The 22654-nt window shown below is 41.1% G+C and overlaps 1 protein-coding gene and 1 pseudogene across 2 annotated transcripts; one reads left to right on the top strand and one right to left on the bottom strand.

Moving 5' to 3' along the window:
* The first annotated feature begins 2 nt into the window (after window positions 1-2).
* On the top strand, window positions 3-21329 carry ADAT2 (adenosine deaminase tRNA specific 2). Of its 2 annotated transcripts, XM_032873073.1 has the most exons (7): window positions 3-127; window positions 9836-9940; window positions 13135-13285; window positions 14719-14825; window positions 20101-20173; window positions 20289-21016; window positions 21217-21329. In XM_032873073.1, the coding sequence occupies exons 1-6, from the start codon at window positions 29-31 to the stop codon at window positions 20330-20332; spliced, it is 579 nt and encodes a 192-aa protein (XP_032728964.1). In that variant the 5' UTR covers window positions 3-28; the 3' UTR covers window positions 20333-21016; window positions 21217-21329. The 2 variants fall into 2 exon arrangements, with proteins under 2 accessions (XP_032728964.1, XP_032728965.1); XM_032873074.1 differs by lacking the exon at window positions 21217-21329 and having other exon boundaries at window positions 18790-20173; window positions 20289-20339.
* Window positions 1283-9055, bottom strand: LOC116876736 (annotated as a pseudogene).
* Window positions 21330-22654: the final 1325 nt, after the last annotated feature.

The raw sequence follows: 22654 nt of genomic DNA, 5'->3' as shown, positions 1-22654 counted from the left end.
GCGCCGAGCACCGCGGCCCCGGTGCAGCATGGAGGCGAAAGCGGCTGCCACGCCGGCTCCTGGCGGCGGCGTGTGCTCGGTGACCGCGGAGGAGACCGAAAAGTGGATGGAGGATGCGATGCAGATGGTGAGGGGTGCAGGAGGTAGACGCCGTGGGGGGGAAGTTTCATTAGCCCCCTTCGTGACCCGAGCATTTGAGCAGACGCCCGGGGTGTGCTTTCTCGCCACCGGAATCTCGATGGCGGTCACGTTTTCTGAGTGGACAGCTGGCTTTGCTGCCCTGAAATTGTCTTTAGTCTCGCAGTGCTGTAGGGGAAGGAAGAGAGGAAATAGAGAAATCATTTCTTTTTTTTTCACTGGCATGTCTGAGCCAAACATCCTCATTCAGCTGCTGCTGGCACGGAACGTGCTGAGTCCCCTTCTCTCCCCCAGACACACTCGCAAATCCGGAAAGTCACATTCTTCCGTATTTATGGCCTCTTGAACCTATCCAGTAGGAGAAAGGACGCTGATAGATCAGGATAAAAACAAATCCCTGCACAGCCAGATCCTGCCAGTCATTCATCTGTCCTCCTGCCCTCTGGCCTTTTCACTTCTTCCTTCGTTCCCTCCAGGACGGCTGGTTAATTAGGGCTCTGATCTGATTTGTGTACAATCCAAGCCTTCCCCATACTTCTGTGTGCCAGTGAGCCCTTTCATGGGGAGAAGAGTGTGTTTGGCATACGTATGTAAAATGTCCTTCCGTTTCACATTTTTCTAAAGCTGCTGTAAAGGAAATCTTTTTTTCATACATGGTTCTGATTGTGTTTTCCCAGTGGCCTCTGGTCTCCAGTAGTTAATTGATTGCATAATTATGTATTCATTCACTCTGCAGATGTTTATGGAGTACACCATGCTTGGCATTGGGAATTCAGCCCTGAGACTGATTTTGGTATATTCCTCTCTGTTCTCTGTTCATACTGTTTCCCCGGCATTCATTCGCTATTACAGCCAAATGTTTTTCTCTAAGCCCGGATGCATGACAGCGTCTATCCTTTTGTTTCTGCTACTTACAGAATGTCCCTTTAAACGTGTTTCTCATACTTTTTTGAAAACGACCCAGAGTAAAAAAAGACCATTTTATATTACAACCCAGTGAATAACACACGTAGCTCTCACCGAAACAAAAGTTTCACAGAACAGTACTTAACCTTCCTTTGTACAGGTTTCCTGGTATTTTTTGAATGGGGGAGGGGTGTGCTTGTATTTCTGACAAATACTCCACATCCGTGATCCTCTTCAGTCAGAAGTTTTTTGGAACGATGATGTTGGCCTTGGCTAGTCGGAGGATGGAGTCGTCTGACTCACCCATCCTGGTAGTGGCCCCTCAGATAGCGTAGTGTAAACTGGTAGTTGAATCTGCCTGTTGTCTGGTCACTCAACCACGTTCGTCTGAGTGGACCGTGAGCCGTGGTGCAGATGATGCAGTTGCTGGCAGAGCGTTTCCGCGGCAGGTCCAGCCAGGTCCACGAATTGGCCAACATCGCCCTGCAGGTCCAGAGCGCGCCTGCCGCCCCCCCCCCCCCCCCCCCCCCCCCCCCCCCCCCCCAGTGAAAAACCCTTTTCTCCCCTTTTTTAAAAAAAAAAAAAAAAAAAATGCTGGTCCTGACCCACTAACTTGATTTTATGACCCATTCTTTGAGCTCACTTCATAATTTATTTCCTCCAATAAACTTACAAGATATGTAGCGTTCCAAAACTTTAATTACTGTTCACATATACATTTAAAAATTAATTTGTAACTTGTCATATGGATTTGTTTGTCCTGAACCTCTTTTATGTTATTAAATCCTCTACATTGGAGACAAGGAGTTTGCACGTGATATCAACATCTCACTCTCCCTTCTCCAAATCATTTCAATAATGCGTATGCCGGGCAGCTTCTTCCTAAATAATGAAGATGATAATGTATACACAAAAAGGCTAAAATTCCCTAGAGTAAGCTGCATTCGTGTCCTTCCACGGATGAGAGTTCCAGAGGGCAGATGATGCCTGAATGCTGAGAAGTCAGAATTTATGGGCTCTTCTGTTTATTTTCATTTGCTTCAGGAGCTCTCTCCTCAAAGTATTTATTTGGGGAGCCTGCTTAGGTGAAATTTTCAGAGATGCTACCATGGAGAACTTAATAGTGTTTTTGAAAACAGATAACTGTATCAGTCATTGGGCTTTCCTGCTCATGTAGCAGAGCTGGGATTTTTTTTTTTTTCTATCCTTTCACATTTTGGGTCTTTATTTTCCTTGAAGTGTCTTTTGGTCATAATATATTGGAATATTTCCTCTATCTATCTCTGCACTGTTCTCTAGACTTCTGGACTTAATACTTAAGTCCTTTTACTACTTTTTGCTGTGACCTTGCACAAGTCATCTCCTACCCCCTTCCCTTCCTACCCTGTAATATGAGATGGTTGAACTCCACATAGTTTCTCAGATCTCTCTGGCTTTGACATTTTTGTCTCTTAATTGGATTATATATTTTTTAGGATTTTATTTATTTATTTGACAGAGAGAGAGAGCAAAGGCAGGGTGAGGAGGAGAGGGAGAAGCAGGCTAACCGCTGAGCAGAGAGCCCTATGTGGGGCTCGATCCCTGGACTCCCAGGATCTGGACCTGAGTGGAAGGCAGATGCTTAACCAACTGAGTCGCCCAGGAGCCCCTCTTAATTGGATTATAAAAACCTAGGGGATGTGATTACCTAGTTTACCTATACCTACATAAGGTCAAGAAGGACCTTAACTTAGCTCTTGTATTTTGGTTTTGGCCTATACATGTTCTTCTAGGTCTTAAAGAAGGGGAAAAGTGGTTGTCATAAATCTTGTGCTTTGTTTAGTCTCTCCCTCCCCACTACAGAAACTTCAAATCTTGAACTACTTCAAAGACTGTTGAAGTAATTCAAGGTTTACTATGTACTTCTGAGAAGAGTTTAAGATTCGACAAGAAGCATAACCAGTGCCAAATGTGCTCATGTCTGAGGAATTTGACAGGGAAATATGCAGGGTACATGTAGTAGGGAGGATACTAGCATCTTCATAGCATTTGTGCAGAGTAGACATATGTAAATGGCCGATACGGATAAGTGGAATGTCTGGCTCTGATTGGACCAGCCAAGTCATATAATTTCTGGGTCTTACTGTTTAAAATAAAGGGGTTGTGCTAGAAAACTTCTATCCTAGTCTATGATTTTAATCTACAGACATAAGCCTGAATTATAAAAGAAAGGAAAACAGTTTTTGAGAAAGCTTAAAATCTATTTTTTTTAAATGTTGTCTAAAGTAAGTGAGTCTGAGCAAAAAGCCATACAACCCTAATAGTTCAACAGGTATAACATTTTTGGAAGGCAAACTGGCATAATATAATTAACAGCCTCAAAAAAAAATGTTCATATCATTTGACATAGTAAGATAAATATGTGGCATTTAGCTTAAGGAAATAGTTTAGAAAGATAAAACTAATCATTGTCATTTCAGTGTTTCATGTAACAGGGAAACCTAGGAAGCATTTCAAACTTCCGATGAAGGCAAATGGTTAAATTATGGTATATTACTGTGTTGAATAACGTGCTTTTATCAAAACGGTTATGGCTATTAGGTACAAACATGACATTAACTATCACAGCTACATATGATTTTCAACTTTAAGCAAGCAGAATACAAATTATTTTATACTATACATATACATTTAGAGGTTAGGCCTATGTTCAAACCCTAGAATGGCTACTGACAGCTAGCTAACCTTGATGGGTTCTTAACCTTTCAGCCACAGAGGCCCCTTCTGTAAAATGGGTATATAGTATCTATGTCACAGGGTTGTCTAGATTAAAAGAGATAATGTTTGTAAAGTCCCTGACACATTATGCTCAATAAATAAAAGCTGTTTTTTTTTCTTTATCAAATAAACAAAGACTAGAGGAGAACACACACACAAATAATTAGTTAACATGGTAAAGATATGGGTCTTTTTTTTGGGTAATTTTAAAGAAATTTTTCACTATGCTTTTTTAGTAAAAATCTAATAAAAAAGATAGCATAAGAAGAAAACCAGAAAGGAGCCCGTGGTAAGTAGATGTTAGTGGAATAGAGATGGGTTCTTTATACCATCAAAGGCAGAAAACAGAAGAGAAAGATGGATAGGTTTTAATTACATAAATATTAAAAACTTATGCATATTAAAAGGACAAGGTACAAAGTAACAACGCAAATTCACAAAGAAATGATCAGACTTGACTGAAAGTTGGTGGGAGAGTTGGAAAGTACAAGAGGAGATGGATTGAAAACTATGTAAATTATTTAATCAGTTTAATTCTATTTTGAACTTGACAGCAAAACAAATATGTATTTTATTGAACAGCATTTCACCTAAACCCATTTTCGTGGGGTTTTAGGGTTGTTCTTACCACCTTCTCTCTAACCCACCATACCCAGCTGCTCAACCACTCACCCTCAGCCTGGTGGGCTGGGTTAGTCCTCATTAATAACCTGATTTGCCCCACCGCTCATGTTTTCTCTCTCATTTGGACACCAGTTGAAGGCTTTTCACAAAAAAAGAGTTACTCTAAGCAAATAGGAGGACAGTGGAAGAGAAGAAGGGACGTGGAATAAAGGAGCTACATTTGCTGGAAGGAAAAAGAGAGAATCAGAAAGTATGAAAGGCAGACGTCCACTCACCTGGGGGCCTGGGTGGAGCAGGAGGCTGCCGGGCTTTTTTCCAGGTGACCTACGTCAGGACTAAGTCAGGACTTGGAAAGACAGTGGGCTCCACAGGTTCTCCCTGTCCTCTGCCACTCCTTCCCCATTGGGCCTTGAATTCCCTTCTACGTGCTTGAGATAGCTACACAGCCACACATAGAATTACCTCTTCAGGAGATAGTTTTACAGAAAATCTGTGTCACGTGACCCCCTCATTTGTTTCTTGCAGTTTTTTAGCCTTCAACTTTCTAGGTCTCACTCTCCTTTTGTCCCTTGAACTAGGCCTCTTTTGAATCCCAAAAGTGACAAAGTAGCTGGTCAGTGGTGACTAGAGTAGAAATTTGAGGCTGGGTGGTCAGGAACCTGCACCTTGTAGGTGTTCCATAAATATTTGTTGAAGAAATGAATGCCTGAAACAGATTGCCTGGATTTTGGCATTGGCCTCTCACAGAAGCATATCCTCTAACACCCCCATGTCTCCATTTACTCATCTGTAAGCTGGGGAAGCTCACTGAATCGATCTCATCGGGTTGTAAGTGAAATGCAGTAATAATGATAAAATGCTTAAAATAGGCCTGGGTCAAAGTAAATTTTTCTTTTCTTTTTTTTTTTTTTTTAAAGATTTTATTTATTTGACAGACAGAGATCACAAGTAGGCAGAAAGGCAGGCAGAGAGAGAGAGGAGGAAACAGGCTTCCCGCTGAGCAGAGAGCACGATGTGGGTCTCCATCCCAGGACCCTGGGATCATGACTTGAGCTGAAGGCAGGCAGAGGCTTTAACCCACTGAGCCATCCAGGCGCCCCATCAAAGTAAATTTTTCTATAGTCGTAAGCTCTTATAATTTGCAAGCTCAGAATTAGAACAATTGTTATGTAGACATAATAGTCTATGGTAATAGGTAGAAGTTAGAAATTTAACCTGTAGATAGGTCACTCTTCAAGCCACTGGTTTTCATTTTCACCTTCCACCAAAATTGCATCTGTGTCACCGACCCTTTTTTCTTGGTCTGTGTCCCTCCCCCGTCCCCGCGGCTCCCCCCGCAATCTTCCCTAACAGCAGACACCTTTCCTTCCTTCCTTCCTTCCTTCCTTCCTTCCTTCCTTCCTTCCTTCCTTCCTTCCTTTCTCTTCCTTCCTTTCTTTCTCTTCCTTTCTTTCTCTCTCTCTTTTTAAATATTTTATTTATTTTAGAGAGATTGCACAAGCAGGGGGAGGGGCAGTGGGAGAGGGAGAAGCAGACTCCCTCCTGAGCAGAGCCACCCAGTTGCTCTGACACTCTTGATTTTCCTCCTACCTTCCTAGGCATTTCTTCTTAACTTCCATTGCAAGATATTTCTCGTTTACTCTACTTTTACTATTATTTTTTAAACTTTTCCTTTTGAAATAATTATAGATTCACAGAAGTTGCAAAAAAAAATAAAAAGTATATAGGGAAAGCTCATGTACTCTTCACCCAGCTTTCCTCTGTGGTAACATCTTAGGTACCTGCCGTGCAATGATCAAACCAGGAGAAGGACATTGCTGCAATCCGTAGAGCTTATTCAGATTGAACTGGCTTTGTATGCACACGTGTGTGGAGTTCTGTGCAATTTTGTCATGGTTGGTTTTGTTGACCCACCACCGGAACTGCTCGGTTACCACAAGGCTTCTTCGTGCTACCCTTCATAGCCACTATTCTCTCTCAAGCCTTTAAGCCCTGGCAGGCACTAATCCATTCTTCGTCGCTGTAATTTTGCACTCAGGAATGTTATATATGTGAATATAGAATCTTCTGGGGGGGTTGGGTCTGTCATTCAGCATGATTTCCTTGAGGCCCATCCAAATGTTGAGTGAATCAGTAGTCTGTTCCTTTTGTTGCTGTGTAGTATTCTATGGGATGGAGGTACCATGGTTCAACTATTCATCCTCTGAAGGACATTTGGATCATTTCCAGTTTTTGCCTATTATGAATAAAATACCTACAAACATTTGTGTCTGTATATGAATTTATGTACTGTATGAGCATAAGCTTTCAGTTCCTTGGGATAATGCCTGAGAGTGCAATTGCTGGGTCATATGTTAACTGCATGTGTTGCTTTTTAAGAAGCTACCAAACTGGTTTCCAGAATGACTGTACCATTTTACAGTCCTACCAGTAGTGTATAAGTAAGTGACCCCATTTTTCTTCAGCCTCACCAGCATTATTTGGTGTTTTTACTTTTTATTTTAGCCACTGATGGTGTGTAGTGGTAACTCATTGTGGTTATAATTTGCATTTCCCTAATAGCTAATGCTATGGATATCCTTACATATGCTTATTTGCCATCTCTATGCCATCTCTATGGTGAAGTGCCTTTTAATGTCCTTTGCCCATTTTCTAGTCGGATTGTTTTTGGATTTTTTTGTTGTTGAACTTTGAGAGTTCTTTGTATAGTCTTGATAGTAGACCTTTGTGGGATATGCAGTTTGCAAATATTTTCTTTCAGTTTTAGCTTGTGCTTTCTTTTTCGTAACAGTGTATTAGTTTCCTGTGGCTTCTGTAACAAATCACTACAAACTAGGGGGCTTAAAACTACACAAGTTTATTCTCTTACAGCTCTGGGTGCCAAGTTTTTGAAATTCATTTCATTGGGCCAAACCCAGTGTGCCAGCAAAGCTGTATGCCCTCTGAAGGTTCTAGAGGTGAATATGTTTCCTCAACTTTTCCAGCTTCTGGAGCAACATTCTTTACTTGACTCATGGCTCCTTCCTCTATCTTCAAAGCCAACGGTATAACGTCTTCAAATCTCTTTCTCTGCCTCTCTTATTAGGAGACTTGTGATTGCATTTAGGGCCACCCGAATAACCCAGGATAATTTTCCTGTCTCAAGATATTCAATAAATATTTGTTGGATTAGTAAATGATTTCTCTTTTGTGTGTGCGTGGGGTTCTGTGTACTCCCAATCTAATTTTAAATAACATTTTTCGTGTGCTGATTGCCTTAACTATGTGGGTACTCAGCATCACCATCCTCACTAGCTGTCAGTCGTCTTCCTGGCTTTCCTTTCTCTAGTAGCCAATGGTGCATTTGTGTATTTATTTATTATTTGTATATATTCACCAAACCTTGGAACTCTTCAGACTTTCGAATTTTGCATAACCTGGCATGCTTTAGCCATTGTTACAGAACTGAACAGAGCTAGCCTGTGGGTGGTTCATGACCCAGTTCGGAAGAATGCAGTCTTACTGCTTCAGCTACTCTCTCCCTACATCTCTGTAGGCCCTAGCTCTGTCCTACCACTCTGGAGGAGGAAGGAGAGATACAGTTTGCTATCCTTGTGCTGTGTGCCTCTCCTTTCACCTTTATCGGCCCTAGGACAAGTTAAGTGTCAGTTAAGAGCCTGGTTGAAGTGGCTAAGTAACCCATGTTAGCATGGTGATAGAAAATTATTGCTGCTCTAAATAAAGCATAGCTGGGAATTGGGGCTAGTGCAAGAGGCAGAATATGCAGCCTTAAGCAATATCTTCAACCTAACACTGTATATGCCTTAGGCTGTATGTGAATACCAACACTTAATTGGTAATCTGGTCTTCCAAAGTGTCTTCAGGTCTGTCAAAATAAGAAATGCTGTGCCTTTCTAAAAACAGCTATACTTGGAGTTTCTTGACTACAGTGAGTTGGAAATGATTACACACTAGTTCCAGGGTGGTGTTCTTCCTTTGTTCGCTCTCAGCAACAGGATCAAGGAGTATGCAGATATAACCTGCTTGCTTTTGCCCTCTGCCCAAAGAAGTACTCTTTAGCTATCTTGGGCCTCAACTGCTGTGGTTCAGTCAGCAACAAAGCCAGGAGAAAAATGGACAGCCTCCGATGGAGGAGACTTTGCAAATATAACCAGTGGTTTGCCCTTTCCAGGATGCGGGTGGTGGACATATCCTTAAGCTTACTTTTCTAATGGATATTTTTCAGCCTGAGATGTTCTTTACAGCCAATGAAATACACGGGTCTTAGATATGTTGTCCATTCAGTTTAGACTGATGCAAACATCTGTGTAACCCACCCCCTTTACAAGATAGAGTTTTGACCACCCTGGAAAAGTTCCTTGTGTCCCTTTCCAATCAGTCTATAGATGCCTTTCCAGGAAGGAATTGCTATCATTGTGTTTAGTTTTGTCTGTTCTAGTACTAAACCTGAAGGGAGCCATACAGTTCGTATGCTTTTGTGTCTGACTTCTTGCACTCAGCGTGTCTGACACTCACCCGTGTTGTTGTGCGTATCTCGAGCTTGTTGCTTTCCATCGCTCAGTAGCAGTCCATCGTGCCACTGTGCCGCAGTTTGTTTCCCCGTTCTCTTGTTGGCGCACACCTGTGCCATTCATAGATTTGGGCTATTATGAATCAAGCTATTATGAACATTCTTTTACAAGATTTTTTTTTTTTTGTGGCCATGTATTCCCTTCTCTTAAGTAAATACTTAGGATTAGAATTTGTTCATAGGCTACATGTATATTTACTTTTTAGAAAAACTTCCCAAGTGTTCTCCAAAGTGGTTGTGCCATTTTAGCATAGAGCGCCCCAAAGCTTTTCTTGTGTCAAAGCAGAAATAGCACAGAGAGATGTCCAGGCTGGTTACCTTCATGCTGTTGGAACTCGAGAGGGTATCTTCTATAATATTTAGTGAAACAAAAAAATGAAGCAAGTAGAATTTCAACAAGGAGAGGACTTCAGTAAAATATTTATACATTCTTTTATATATATATAAGAGTTTTATACATTTCTCTTAGACATTCTTTTATATTTATATATAAAAGTATTTATATATTCTTTTCCTTTGCAAATATGTATGTGATCTCCGAAAAGCTGCACAGGCCCTGCCACTGTAGGAAGAGGCAATAGCAGCAGCCTTTTGCTCACTTCTGCTTCCAGTGAGAAGAAAAAGAACCAGGGGCTTGGAACCAGTGAGGGGGGTTTGTTCCCGAGTCTCCGTTAATACAGATAGAACAGAACAGAGGCACTAAATACTGAACTGTATGTGAGGGAAGGGAAAGCTCAGCTGTATTTCTTTGTTCTGGTGTTTATACATGTGTGCTTATGCTACGTGTAGTCTTTTCAAGTATTGAACATTACGTCTTAAATTTTCCGCTTTGTCTTTTAGGCCAAGGAAGCCCTAGAAAATATTGAAGTTCCTGTTGGCTGCCTTATGGTCTACAACAATGAAGTTGTGGGGAAGGGACGAAACGAAGTTAATCAAACCAAAAATGTATGTCGGTTGACTAGTTTAATTGCAAACATACAACAGTAAGGGTAGGAATGCATTGCACTTCATCACAGTTGGCAAGAAGGTGGGTCTGTGTCAAGACCTGTAGGTATGAATGGAAGAGTAGTTTTCCTTAACTTTTCTTTTTTTGAATGCCTTCCTCTCCGATTAGAAAAGTGATCCATGTTGGTTTTTTAAAATTTGGAAAATACAAAACGTTTAATGAAACAATACAATCTTTGGGGCTAATTTTCTATTTCATGGAGTTTTACTTTAGCATTGAGTGAAACTCAAGAAGGCATTTTATTACTTGGGAGTGTCAGTACTGAAGAAATGAATCTAATCTCCATCTTAAGCAAATCTAATACAGAAAAATTCCACTTTGCAAAACTCATCAATTTAACTCATATCACATTATGTAGTACCTTTAAATAATGTTTTCCTTCCAGTAAATTAAAAAATCACCTTCAGTTTAAACCTTTAGAGGTATTAAAGGATTGTGTAGAGGAAACTGTTCGTTTACTAGATAATTCAATGGAATAAAGTCTCTACCACCTGCTGTCTCTATACCTATGTGTGGTATACACTTTATTATTTTTTTTAATTTTTATTTATTTTTTTAGAGAGAGAGGGCACACATGCATGAGTGTGGTGGGGAGAGGGAGAGAGAGAATCTTAAGCAGGCTCCACACCCAATGCTCGATCTTATGACCCCAAGATCATGACCTGAGCTGAAAACAAGAGTTGGACACTTAACCCAGGCACCCTGATATTACACATTAATAGTTTGTGTGCCTTTATGTTATTGTGGTTAGGTTGAGAAGTTCGTGAATTAAGGCAGTGCTTCTTGGTATCACAACAGTGTGTCACAGTAAGTATCAATGAATTCCAGTTTTAGGATTATCAGAAATACTAGGTGGACTCACAGCTTATAACCATAACACTGCTCACACAGACTTTGATCTTATCGTTCAGTCGTGGGAACCAGAGAACAGGTTGGGGCTGGTACCGGTGCTATGGGGTATTTAATATTTATCCATCACATCTATCAAAAAGAAAACACATGCAAAGTAGGAACCCAGATTCACAGAGCAATTATTATTTGGATATCAAAACATTTGCGAGGTAAGTAATAAGCATGATGTAGCAATTAGTAAATACACAGATACTCGTCAGGGAGTAGAATTCTGTATTTTAAGTAATTGCCCTCTCTCCCTGTTTTGTGTATTTTGTGGTTTGGGATAATATCTTTAATATCAGAACTTTGAATGCCCTGATGTCCGTCTAACCCCCCAGTGACCTGGGTTTCTTCTGTATCTTGAAATTAACCTGCATTTATTTTGGTTTCTGTACCTGATAGAAGATTGCCCTATAAAATACTATACAAAGACTCTTGACCCCAAATGAGGAAACCTGAGTCCTGCTTTTGTCTCTGATACTACCATCACCTCTCCTGCTGTGTGTTTTTAACATGTCCTAAATTAGCTTCTGGTTCTTCAGCACCAAAAGAGGGGTGGAGGGGTGCCAGGGTGGCTCAGTCGGTTAAGCAGCCAACTCTTGATTTCGGCTCAGGTCATGATCTCAGGGTCCTGGGGATTGAGCCCCAAGGCGGGCTCCATGCTCAGCATGGAGTCCACTCCCTATTTGCCCCTCCCCCTCCTCTCTCTCTCTCTGTCTTTCTCTCTGATAAATAAATAAATCTTAAAAAAGGAAAAAAAAAAAAAAAGCCCAGGGGTGCCTGGGTAGCTCAGTGGGTTAAAGCCTCTGCCTTCGGCTCAGGTCATGACCTCTGGGTCCTGGGATCGAGCCCTGCATTGGGCTCTCTGCTCAGCAGGGAGCCTGCTTCCTCCTCTCTCTCTGCTTGCCTCTCTGCCTACTTGTGATCTCTGTCTGTCAAATAAATAAATAAAATCTTAAAACAAAACAAAAACAAAAACAAACAAACAAAAAACCTAACACTTTCTTTACTTGTTTCCAGGACACTACATCACTCTGGATTTTCTAAAAAAGAGAGGTTGGTTGCAGGGATTCAGATAAACAGTTACTTATTGAGAATTCTGGGCAGATTTGACTCTGTAATTCTGGGGCTGATTGTTAAAAAGCCCCTGAATTGGGGAAACTTTTTTTTTTTAAGCTCCCCAGTTACTTCTGCTATGCAGGCAGCTTTGGAAATCTATTCTCTAAAGTCCCTTCCAGCTCTGAGATTGTAACTCAGGACCAGCCTTGCTTCCACCTGCCTGTAGCTTCTGTGACACTCATGCCACTGTGCCAGCATCTCTCACACCCTACTCCACACCACAGGTTCATGAGCACTTCCTATTTGCCCCAACCAGATACTGTACTTGCTGAGGACAGACTTTGTAACCTCATGCAGGATTTAGCACGATGGCTTGTACATAATTAACAGTCAGCATAAGCCTATTGATAAATGTGATTATCCTGAATATCATTAATAATTCTTGCATGGCAGAGCACGTGGACCACAAGGAGTATATGCTTCTTGTAATTCATTGTTTTATGAGGTATAGATGCCAGTGAACCCTGTTTTACATACAGGGGAACCAAGGCTTCAAGAAGTTGTGTAACCTGCCCAAGGCCACATAATAAGCGATGTCACAGTCAGGATTCAGACTCAACTATGGTTATTTCCACACACTGTGATTTCTCCTATAATCTGTGCCACTCAGGAGGTATCTGAGACTGATACCAAATCTGCTTTTCTCTAGAGTCTGCCAGAGTGAAAAATCTCATCCCAAAGAAAATGTAAGTGATGACATCCCACTAACTACCTACAGATTTGCCTAGAGTCAAGTGAGGGACGGCCTTGGAAACGTCTGGAATGGCCCACATGCTTGTGAAGACTTCAGGCTTCCCCTCGAATATTCACAACCTCTAGATTCCTTTTTTCCTCCCTGAGACTAATATTCTCTATGTCATTTTAATTGAAAGAGCATTTAGTTAAGAGGTAGTTAACTAAAAATGCAGCATAATTCTCATGTTATCTCCTATTTGGTGTCTTTTATTGATGAGGTTATGGCACTTGAACTGGGAGACACATTGCCAAGCATTAAGAGCATCCCCAAATGTTTATTCATTAAAACATTGGCAGAAGCATTAGGCCCATTTTTTTGATAATGGTTTTCATATGTTTGCACAATACAGTTACATGTTGATGTAATAAGCCTCTCTTTCTCCAGGCTACCCGACATGCAGAAATGGTGGCCATTGACCAGGCCCTAGACTGGTGTCATCGAAGTGGCAAGAGTCCTTCTGAAGTATTTGAACACACCGTGCTGTATGTCACCGTGGAGCCCTGTATTATGTGCGCGGCTGCTCTCCGCTTGATGAGTATCCTTTCACTTCGTGTGTTAATGTCGTGTGCCCTTCCTGTAACCTTGAAAATGGCCAGACACATAACCTGCTTTTCTCATATGCAAAAACAGATTTATGAAGCAAGTTAAAATAGATTGTACCCCTTGGCCAAAAATTTTTAGGAAGAATTTTTAAATCATAAGATTTCTTCATTTTTTATCAATAGTTGTAAAACTATTAACCAAATAAACTAGAGGAAGAAAAACTAAGAGCTAACAAACTTATGTAAGGATAAGTCACAAAATTAAAGTAGATTATAAAACTGCAGAGAAAATGTCTGAAGAATATATACCTTTGAATAATAGATTATAAGTGATTTAAAATTTTTCTTTCTCTGTTTATATGTTTTTGTTTGTATATGTTTTGTTTATATATTTTTGCCAAGAATACCTGTTAAATTGTGTGAAAAATTTTAAGTCAAAAGTAAACATAAGGTAAAAAACAAGTCACTGATGATATTATAATTGTAAATAAATGGGAAATTGAGAAAGTTACAGCTCTTTTTTTAAAATTTATTATTATTTTTTGAAGATTTTATTTATTTGACAGACAGAAATGACAAGTAGGCAGAGAGGCAGGCAGAGAGAGAAGAGGAAGCAGGCTCCCTGCCAAGCAGAGAGCCCAATGTGGGGCTTGATCCCAGGACCCTGGGGTTATGACCTGAGCAGAAGGCAGAAGCTTTAATCCACTGAGCCGCCCAGGCGCCCCTAAGAAAGTTACAGCTCTTTGAATTGTGTCTTTCATAGAGTAAGTGACACAAACACCGAGTGTTAGCAAGTTTGTCTCTAAGATCTTTAAAAAATTACTCACTTGTTCAAAAACTCAATTTCATACTTGCACATTTTTTATGTACTTTTTTTGCTATGTATATGTGAAAAATTGTTATCACTTTAAAAATAATAGAGGGTTTTGAGTATTACATGTATAGTCTCTACTTTGTGAAGAAGGGGGTTCTGGTAAACTTAGAACTTTCTCCCCATCCTCCCTCACAGGGTGGCTCAACTTTGGTCTGTTTTATATTGGGGCATGGGTTATATTTTATTTGGCAAAAGGTTAGGGGACAATCCTATTTTTAAAAGGTGAAAATCCCCAGATTAAATTCCTGCTTCCTTTCTGACTCCCAATTCTCTAATGACTCAAGGAAAGTGAATTAGGAAAGACAAGAGAGAACACCAAACAATGAACATTCAGCAACTATGTATTTGGTTTTCATTATTTGCAGTTGTGAGATGTTAATCTCTAAATCCTTGAAACTTCTTTTGTGTAATGGGATTGTATGATTTTTAAAATTAAGCCTAAACTTAACTGTTTTTAAAAGTAGCCTGAGCTTGTCTGTCCAGGGTGGCCTGGTTTTGTCATTCTATGCACTTGAGCTGCATACTCTTTTCAGGACCTTAATTCTTTTTCATAAATCCCGCTGGTCGTGTATGGCTGTCAGAACGAACGGTTTGGTGGTTGTGGCTCTGTCCTAAATATTGCCTCTGCTGATTTGCCAAATACCGGGAGACCATTTCAGGTAATGTCTCCCATTTATGCTCTTTCTTGCTAATGACTTTAATCTCTTCACGGGCTTGGGAATAGTTCATGTGTGGTCAGTCCACCAGAAAGCCATTCTGGGACTGGACAGACTCTGGGACTTCTCATCAAGTTCATTTGTGCCTCAGTAGAAGACAGGTAATCATTTCCAGGTGAGTGCTTGCCTCTCTTAATTAGCAGAATCTCTCCAGAAGGAGAGTCCATGGCCTTCTCAGGTATCTCCTGACGGTTTCACCAGCGCCTTCAGGTATGTTTTGGAGACGCTGTCACTGTTGACATTTTCCCTCGGTGAGTGTCTCTAGCTCCCTGCTGCCCCACGCTTATGTGAAGCTGGGCCTCTGTCAGTGACAGTAGATACTATTTACGATGCACACAAAATATTTTTGCTCAAAGTCCTTTTGCTTTATCACTATGTACTATTTTTTTTTTACATTTTTAAAAAAGATTTTACTTATGAGAGAGACAGTGAGAGAGAGAGTGTGGGTGGGGGAGGAGCAGAGGGAGAGGGACAAGCAGATTCTGCACTGAGCCTAGAGCTTGACATGGGGCTCAATCTCAAAACCCTAAGATCATGAACTGAGCCAAAACCGAGGGCCACATACTTAACCAGCTGGGCCACCCAGGCATCCCCGTTGCTATGTACTATTTTTGTGTCTAGCAATGAATACTTGTATTTTCATTATGTTCCCCCTGTCTTTTTAATATTGAAATTTTCCCCAGACCCTAGTATCCACATTGCTTTCATCTTCTCTTTCTCTCTGTCTCTCTCTCTTTTTTAAAGATTTTATTTATTTATTTGACAGAGAGAGACAATGAGAGAGGGAACACAAGCAAGGGGAGTATGAGAGGGAGAATCAGGCTCTCCGCTGAGCAGAGAACCCAATGTGGGGCTCTATCCCAGGACCCTGGGATCATGCCCTGAGCCAAAGGCAGAGGCTTAACCAACTGAGCCACCCAGGCACCCCTGCTTTCATCTTCTCTTAAAAATTATATTTTCCCTTTAATCTTGCCACCTGTCCCAAAGTTTTTATGTTTAAGGCTATGTGCATTAAGAATTGGTAGTTCAGAGTTTGGCTTACAGACACATAGCATTTTTTGCAAACTGGTTTGATTGTTTTTTCCAAGGTTAATCCTGAAATAAAATGTTTTAAAAAGAAAAGGATTTAATAAATGCTGGACATGGTGGGTGGTTAACTTCAAAGCCCTCAGATATTCTTAGGAGAATACTGAGTACCTATGAAGGGCTAAATTTGGCTAAATCCCACTGAGAATAAGTTTTGGAAAACATTCTATTTTGAGTCTTCCCAGCTGAACATTAGCTTTCCTAACAACTTCTGTACATTTTAGAATAGATGACATTTAACATCACATCAGGAAAGAAATTGTAATAAAATGATGGAGAGTAAACAATATAATCAGCTTGACCATTTAAAAAAATCTGCGAAGTGATTTTATTTTTCCAATCCCTTATATCAGTAGCTTGAATTTTGATTACCTAACTCTTTGCAAGTGAATTGCTGCTGACTTTGTACTTCATTTATGAGAAAGAGGTAAAGAATTTCTAAAAGTTTCTGGGCAGAACGAGGATGTGCCCTTAGATATCAGACATGGGTAGAAAATTTCTCTCCAACACCTCAGTGACGTCGGTGCATAAACAGTGCTCTCCTAGGCATCTCTGCACAGGGCTGATCTGGCTGGACTGAAGAATAAGTTTGTTTGTAGTGTGTGTATCTGGCCACAGTGGCTCCAGGGAAATGAATGACCATGATTTGAAGCCATATCTCCAGGCTTGATGCCAAATTAGTTTTTTTTTTTTTTTAAGTGTCTGAGATTCTTTTTCCTTTTTTAATTAAGATTTTATTTATTTATTTGACACAGAGAGAGAGAGATCACAAGTAGGCAGAGAGGCAGGCAGAGAGAGGGAAAGGAGGAAGCAAGCTCCCTGCTAAGCAAAGAGCCCAATGCAGGACTCGATCCCAGGACCCTGAAATCATGACCTGAGCCAAAGGCAGAGGCTTAACCCACTGAGCCACCCAGGTGCCCCGGTGTCTGAGATTCTAAAGAAAACATACCTTAGGTCTCTGGATCCTGTGTTTTCTCCCTTTATTGGACGGGGTTGGTAGGAGGGTTTGTGGGAGGTGGGACGCTGTTTCCGTACTGCCGAGTCATAGAGTCATTTAATGCTTCTAAGCAGCATTAAGCTCATAGCGGAGACCTATAGAATTATTCTTTTCCGAGAAGATGGTGATTACCTTCTAATACAGACCTGGTCCATTTTTTAAACGTTTATTTTAATAAGAATGTGTGCTTTTTATTAAAGCCACAAATTTGTAGTTATAATGAATAATTGAAAATACTGTCTTGGTATCACAGAGTGATGCAGTTTCCCTCTCCATCTATAACTCAGGGGGTCTCATCACAGACTGCATATTACAGAGCTTTTAGGTGTGGCTGTGGGAGGTCCCCACCCCAGACCAATTGGATAAGAAGGTGAGAGGGTAGAAGAGAATACAGTAATTTTTTTTCTTTTTTCTTTTTATTTATTTTTCACAAACTCTGTGTCCAGGGCTAACTTTCACTAGATCGCAGGGAGGGAGCTGCTCTGCTACGTGGGAAACCCTTCACCCAGAAGTAGGTTTTCCATGAACATTCATTGATGATGGGTGAGGGGACAGGCCCCTTTATGTGTTCTCCCTGTTTCTCAGGAGAGTGGCTCACCACACCAGACCCTTTCCGAACGGGACTGTGGGGGTGGGGTGGGGGGTTGCCCAGGCAGCCTTGGGCTAGGATGGCAGGGGGACCAGCTATCGGGGACCAACCAAGGCTCCATGTCACTATCTTATCTTCCACCTGGGGGGGATTCTGACAGAGAGGCGTTCAGCCATAATCCCACAGAGTTCCCAGGTGATTCCACTGAGCAGCCGAGGTGGAGGAACACTGGTCTGACTTCATAGGAGAGGAGAGTGCTTTGTGTTAGTTGGTGTTCATGAGAGCATGAGAGGTGGCACTCTGAGCAGCATGAACGCTTAATGTGGTGTGAGGAGAAGAGGACTGATCCACCATGGTTAGAATGATCTGAGAAGGTTGTGAGAACTGAGAAGCCAAGGGAGGAGAGAGCTCTAAAAGGAAGGAAGAATGGTCAGTAGTCTCCACAGCTGCAGAGAATTGAGGAGGTTGGAAAGGGAACCAGTGTTTTGGTCAGTAGGGGCCCGTGGGATATCTGGAAGCAAAGCCAGTGAGGATGAGGTTGAGGAGGAAGTGAGAATCACACGAGCAAGAGCCAGGAGTCTGGAATGTTCTCAGGGACCAGCAGGGTAGCAGTTTGCCTGAGGGGCAGGGTGGAAGAGAGGTTATTGGGACCCCCCCCCAAGCTTTACTGAGCTATAATTGACATATAACGCTGTGTACGTTTAAGGTATACAATGTGAGGATTTGATAGATGTATAGATTATGAAATATTTACCACAATAAAGCTAGTTAACACACATCCACCTCACATAATTACCATTTTGTTGTTATGGTGAGAACATTTAAACTCTACTCTCTTAACATAACAGTTTTCAAGAACACAATATAGTATTGTTAACTAGAGTCGCCCTGCTATACCTTAGATCCTCAGAATTTACCTTAGAACTGAAAATTTGTATCCTGGGATCAGCTGTTCTTCATTCCCTCCAACCCCCGACCCCTCCACTCCTGGCAACTACCATTCTACTCTCTGCTTCTGTAAAGAAAGTGTTTTATAGCTATATATATCATTATATATATGCAATAGAGTATTCAGCCGTAAAAAAGAAGGAAATTCTGCCATTTGAGACAATGTGGATGGACCTTGAGGGTACTATGCCGAGTGAAGTAAGTCAGAGAAAGACAAATACGGTATCATCTCACTTACATATGCAGTCTAAAAACATCGAACTCTGAAAGGGTATTTTTTTTAACGGGGAAGGTTTATGTAGGCCATAGAGGCTCAGGTAAGAGCTGACTGAAGGCACAAGAGAAAGGGAGGTTCGTTCTGACCAATAGACCACACCAGCCAGGCCCTTGTGTCGGTGCTCATTACCAGCCTCCTCTCCTGTGGCTGCTTCCAGATGTGCCTCCCCAGAATCTCTGTCCATTTTATCATTTCATGCACCTTAGAAGGATGCCATGTATCAAGTCCAAATTCCTGTGACACAGCTTCAAAGCCCTGCATATTTTCACCTCATTTTATCTAATTCTTTATCTATAGGCCCCCACCCCCCATTAGTTGGTTTCCTCACACAGCCCAAGCTTATTCTTACTCTTTCCCTGAACTGCTCTGCTCAGTGTCTTAAAATATTTGTTTTTCTCTTAATTTTTAATTTTTATTTATTCTAGAGAGCACACGTGCACTTGCATGCGAGTTGGGGGATATGGCAGAAGGATAGAGAGAGAGAGAGAGAGAGAGAGAGAATCTTAAGCATGCTCAGTGCCTCGGGGGGAGCCCATCTTGAGGCTCGATCTCATGATCCTGAGATCATGACCTGTGCCTAAATCGAGAGTCGGATGCTTAACTGACTGAGCCACTAGACATCTCAAATATTTGCTATCTTTAAGACAAGTTCAGATTTCATCTTCTTACAATAGTTCATGTAATTTCACTCCTTACCATTATCACAGTTTCTTATTCTTTCACATATCGATCTCCTGTCTAGTTAGATACCAAAGACAGATCAAACTGAACACTTTAAAAAAGATTATTTATCTGAGAGAGAGGGAGCACAAGGAGTGGGGGCAGAGGAAGGCCAGCTCTGCACTAAACACAGAGCCCCTCCCGGGGCCCAAGCTCACCACCCCAAGATGGGCCACTGGTAAATAGGAGTAGAGAAAAATAGTTCATGCTTAACAAACACTGAAGATATGCGAGGTATGTAACAGGTGTTATTTTTGTAATCTTATTTAATCTTCCTGAAATCCTTCTGAGGTAAGTGCTATAATTACCTACCTTTTACACACAAGAAAGCTGAGGCACAGAGAGTTTAACTGTCATATGGAAGATCACACAGCTAATAATTTAGTACGTGTTGAGAAAGAATAGTTGATTGGAGTGATGTTGAGTCCATACATCTGTTCTTTTGGTAATGTTCTTACTTACCCACATTGCTGCTATCCCCAAAGTATATTAATGTTATCTGAAATAAGTTTATGTAATTATGTATACATTGCTGTGTTTATGGGATATAGGCCACATTTTCATATGCCAAAATTCATTCTCAGTTTTCTCATTTCATCAGTGCATTCCCGGATATCGGGCTGAGGAAGCGGTGGAAATGTTAAAGACCTTCTACAAACAGGAAAATCCAAATGGTCAGTTTTTCCCTGTTGTACATAACGTAACCTCACTGAAGACAAATCAGTGTGAAGAGACTCGACAAGGGCCCACCTCTTCATTTTCTCTTTTCCTTTTCTATTCTTTTCACAGCACCCAAGTCAAAAGTTCGGAAAAAGGAATGTCAGAAACCTTGACTTGCTCTAATGGAAGGCTGATGCCCCTCGATGACATTCTTGGACTGAAAGCTGTTGACATCGTTGAATCATGTTTACATATGTCCTTAACTCCTGGGAAAATCATCTCTCCCCATTTGCTCTGTTGATGGAACAAATCAGCACTTTTAAAAAGTCTCCCAGTTGTGAACAATGATTAACTTTTCTGTAAGCTTAAAGAACATTTTAAGAAGGGGGAAAAAAACAAAGATTGAGGTTTTAGAAATTAGTAAGCAGTGCATAACCTTCTTGCCAAAAATCACTGTGCCCAGGTCAGGAAAGTACTGAGTTTCAGCGTATGTGCCTCCATACCCAGGTGGCTGGCATGTGTCTGGACTGGAGTGTGCCACGCGGGGGACACCTGCTTTATGCCTGGCTTTTCAGAATTGGATGCTTCATTGTTTGTCATCACTCTGTTCTCCCAGGGGTTGAGGGCCATTACTTCCATGGAATCTGTAGAAGAGTTATATACATCTAGACTATGAATGTTTGCTCCTCAGAACAGGTTTTTTGTTGTTGTTTTTTTGCTTTTATAAAGCAGAAAAAAATGCATATTTTTAAGACAAATGCTTGAGCGTCATTTTTAACTCATAGCATATTGCTATCATAAAACCATCCTTATGCCTTCTTTAAAAATGAAGATGAATATTTTCTTAAAAATAAAAGGTAAGGGGCGCCTGGGTGGCTCAGTGGGTTAAAGCCTCTGTCTTAGGCTCAGGTCATGATCCCAGGGTGCTGGGATCGAGCCCCACATTGAGCTCTCTGCTCAGCGGGGAGCCTGCTTCCGTCTCTCTGCTTGCCTGTTTCCTTCTCTGTGATCTCCGTCTGTCAAATAAATAAATAAAATCTTTAAAAAAAAATAAAAGGTAAAAGCGGAAATGAGACAGTTCTTTCTTTATTATCAAGCAGCTTTCCTATGCCAGGCTCTATTCATTAAGTGAATCCTCAAACAAAACATGGAGCTGCTGTTGTAGCAGGGGGAGACGCCACCTAGATTATATAGTATTTTAGAAGGGGAGATGGGAGGAGAAGGGAGTTGAGGGAAATTGGAAGGGGAGGTGAACCATGAGAGACTATGGACTCTGAAAAACAATCTGAGGGTTTTGAAGGGGCGGGGGGTGGGTGGGAGGTTGGGGGAACCAGGAGGTGGGTATTAGAGAGGGCACGAATTGCATGGAGCACTGGGTGTGGTGCAAAAACAATGAATACTGTTACGCTGAAAAGAAATAAAAAATTAAAAAAAAAAAGAATTAGGACAACAAGAAAAAAAACAGGGTAAACAGGGTAAAGAGGATAGACATGGCATTTGGGGTTGGGACTGCTGGTTGTGCAAGTAAATAGAATGGTTTGTTTAATCTAAAATCAAATTACTTCTTTTTATAAAAGTCCATATTTAGAATTAAAAGCTAAAATGCAAAAATGTGCACACAACCCTGGAAAGGGTCTCTGCAGCAGGAAGTCCCAGATACTCAGCCTTCTGACTGCAGCAAGTAAGGGACCCACGCTGGTGAGCGAGCAAGCTTGCACAGCCGTGCTGGGTTTCGCTGCGTCTGCCCAGAAGGGGGCCTCGCTGTTCCACCAGAAGCCCAGCTCCTGGCCCCTGTTGCATTTCTTCAGTGGATTCATTTCCTTGATGCAAAGCATCTGTATTTGTTGGTTCTGCCATTTGAGCGATGTCTGACTTGTTTGTTTTGAATTACATTACAGGCTGGAATGTAATTGTGGTAAAAGTATTTTTATATTGCTGAGAGTAGCAGCTAATCACAGTTACATGCTTCAGAGGATTTATAATTGCTTGGTTTTGTACGTGTGTGTTTTTAACTGCATTTGAGAAATTTTATGGGGAAGAATATGCATAATTTTAAATCTATAGTAATGTTACATGTAACTTCTTCTCAATTTCACCTACTTTAAAAAATTATCTCTTCATTAAATTTTAGTGCTTTGACTAGTTTATTCCTTTCTGCAGTTGGTCATAATTCATTTCTGGCTCCTTATGCTTTTCTGCAAGCTGATGTTAGTGCACTTACTGTCTTCATATCATCGCGTTTTCAGGGATTATTCGTAGACCGAAAACCTGGGACCTTTCCTCCAGTGCCAGTAAGAACCAGTAAGTTTGTCCAGTGCATCTATGGCAAGTAGGTTCTTGGTAAACATTTGTTAAGTAACATTATTGATTGAAGTTTGGAGAAAATAATAAGGGGAATATCTAGGATAAATAGTCAAAGCCCAAAATAGTATATGGGCATTTTAGCTTTAAAATTGTCAATATTGAAAGTGTGAAGAAAGTAATAAAATGAAACC

The sequence above is a fragment of the Lontra canadensis genome, unplaced genomic scaffold (assembly GCF_010015895.1).
Source record: "Lontra canadensis isolate GAN:19392208 unplaced genomic scaffold, GSC_riverotter_1.0 scaffold47, whole genome shotgun sequence".
NCBI classification, from domain to species: Eukaryota; Metazoa; Chordata; class Mammalia; order Carnivora; family Mustelidae; genus Lontra; species Lontra canadensis.
The sequence above is the reverse complement of the archived record's forward strand: the minus strand, read 5'-3'. Positions and strand labels throughout refer to the sequence as shown.

Coding starts and splice junctions, on each gene's coding strand:
- ADAT2 (XM_032873073.1), top strand. CDS start 29: ATGGAGGCGAAAGCGGCTGCCACGCCGGCTCCTGGCGGCGGCGTGTGC. Junction 9,941..13,134: donor AAGTTAATCAAACCAAAAAT/GTATGTCGGTTG, acceptor CTCTTTCTCCAG/GCTACCCGACATGCAGAAAT. Junction 13,286..14,718: donor GGCTGCTCTCCGCTTGATGA/GTATCCTTTCAC, acceptor ATTCTTTTTCAT/AAATCCCGCTGGTCGTGTAT.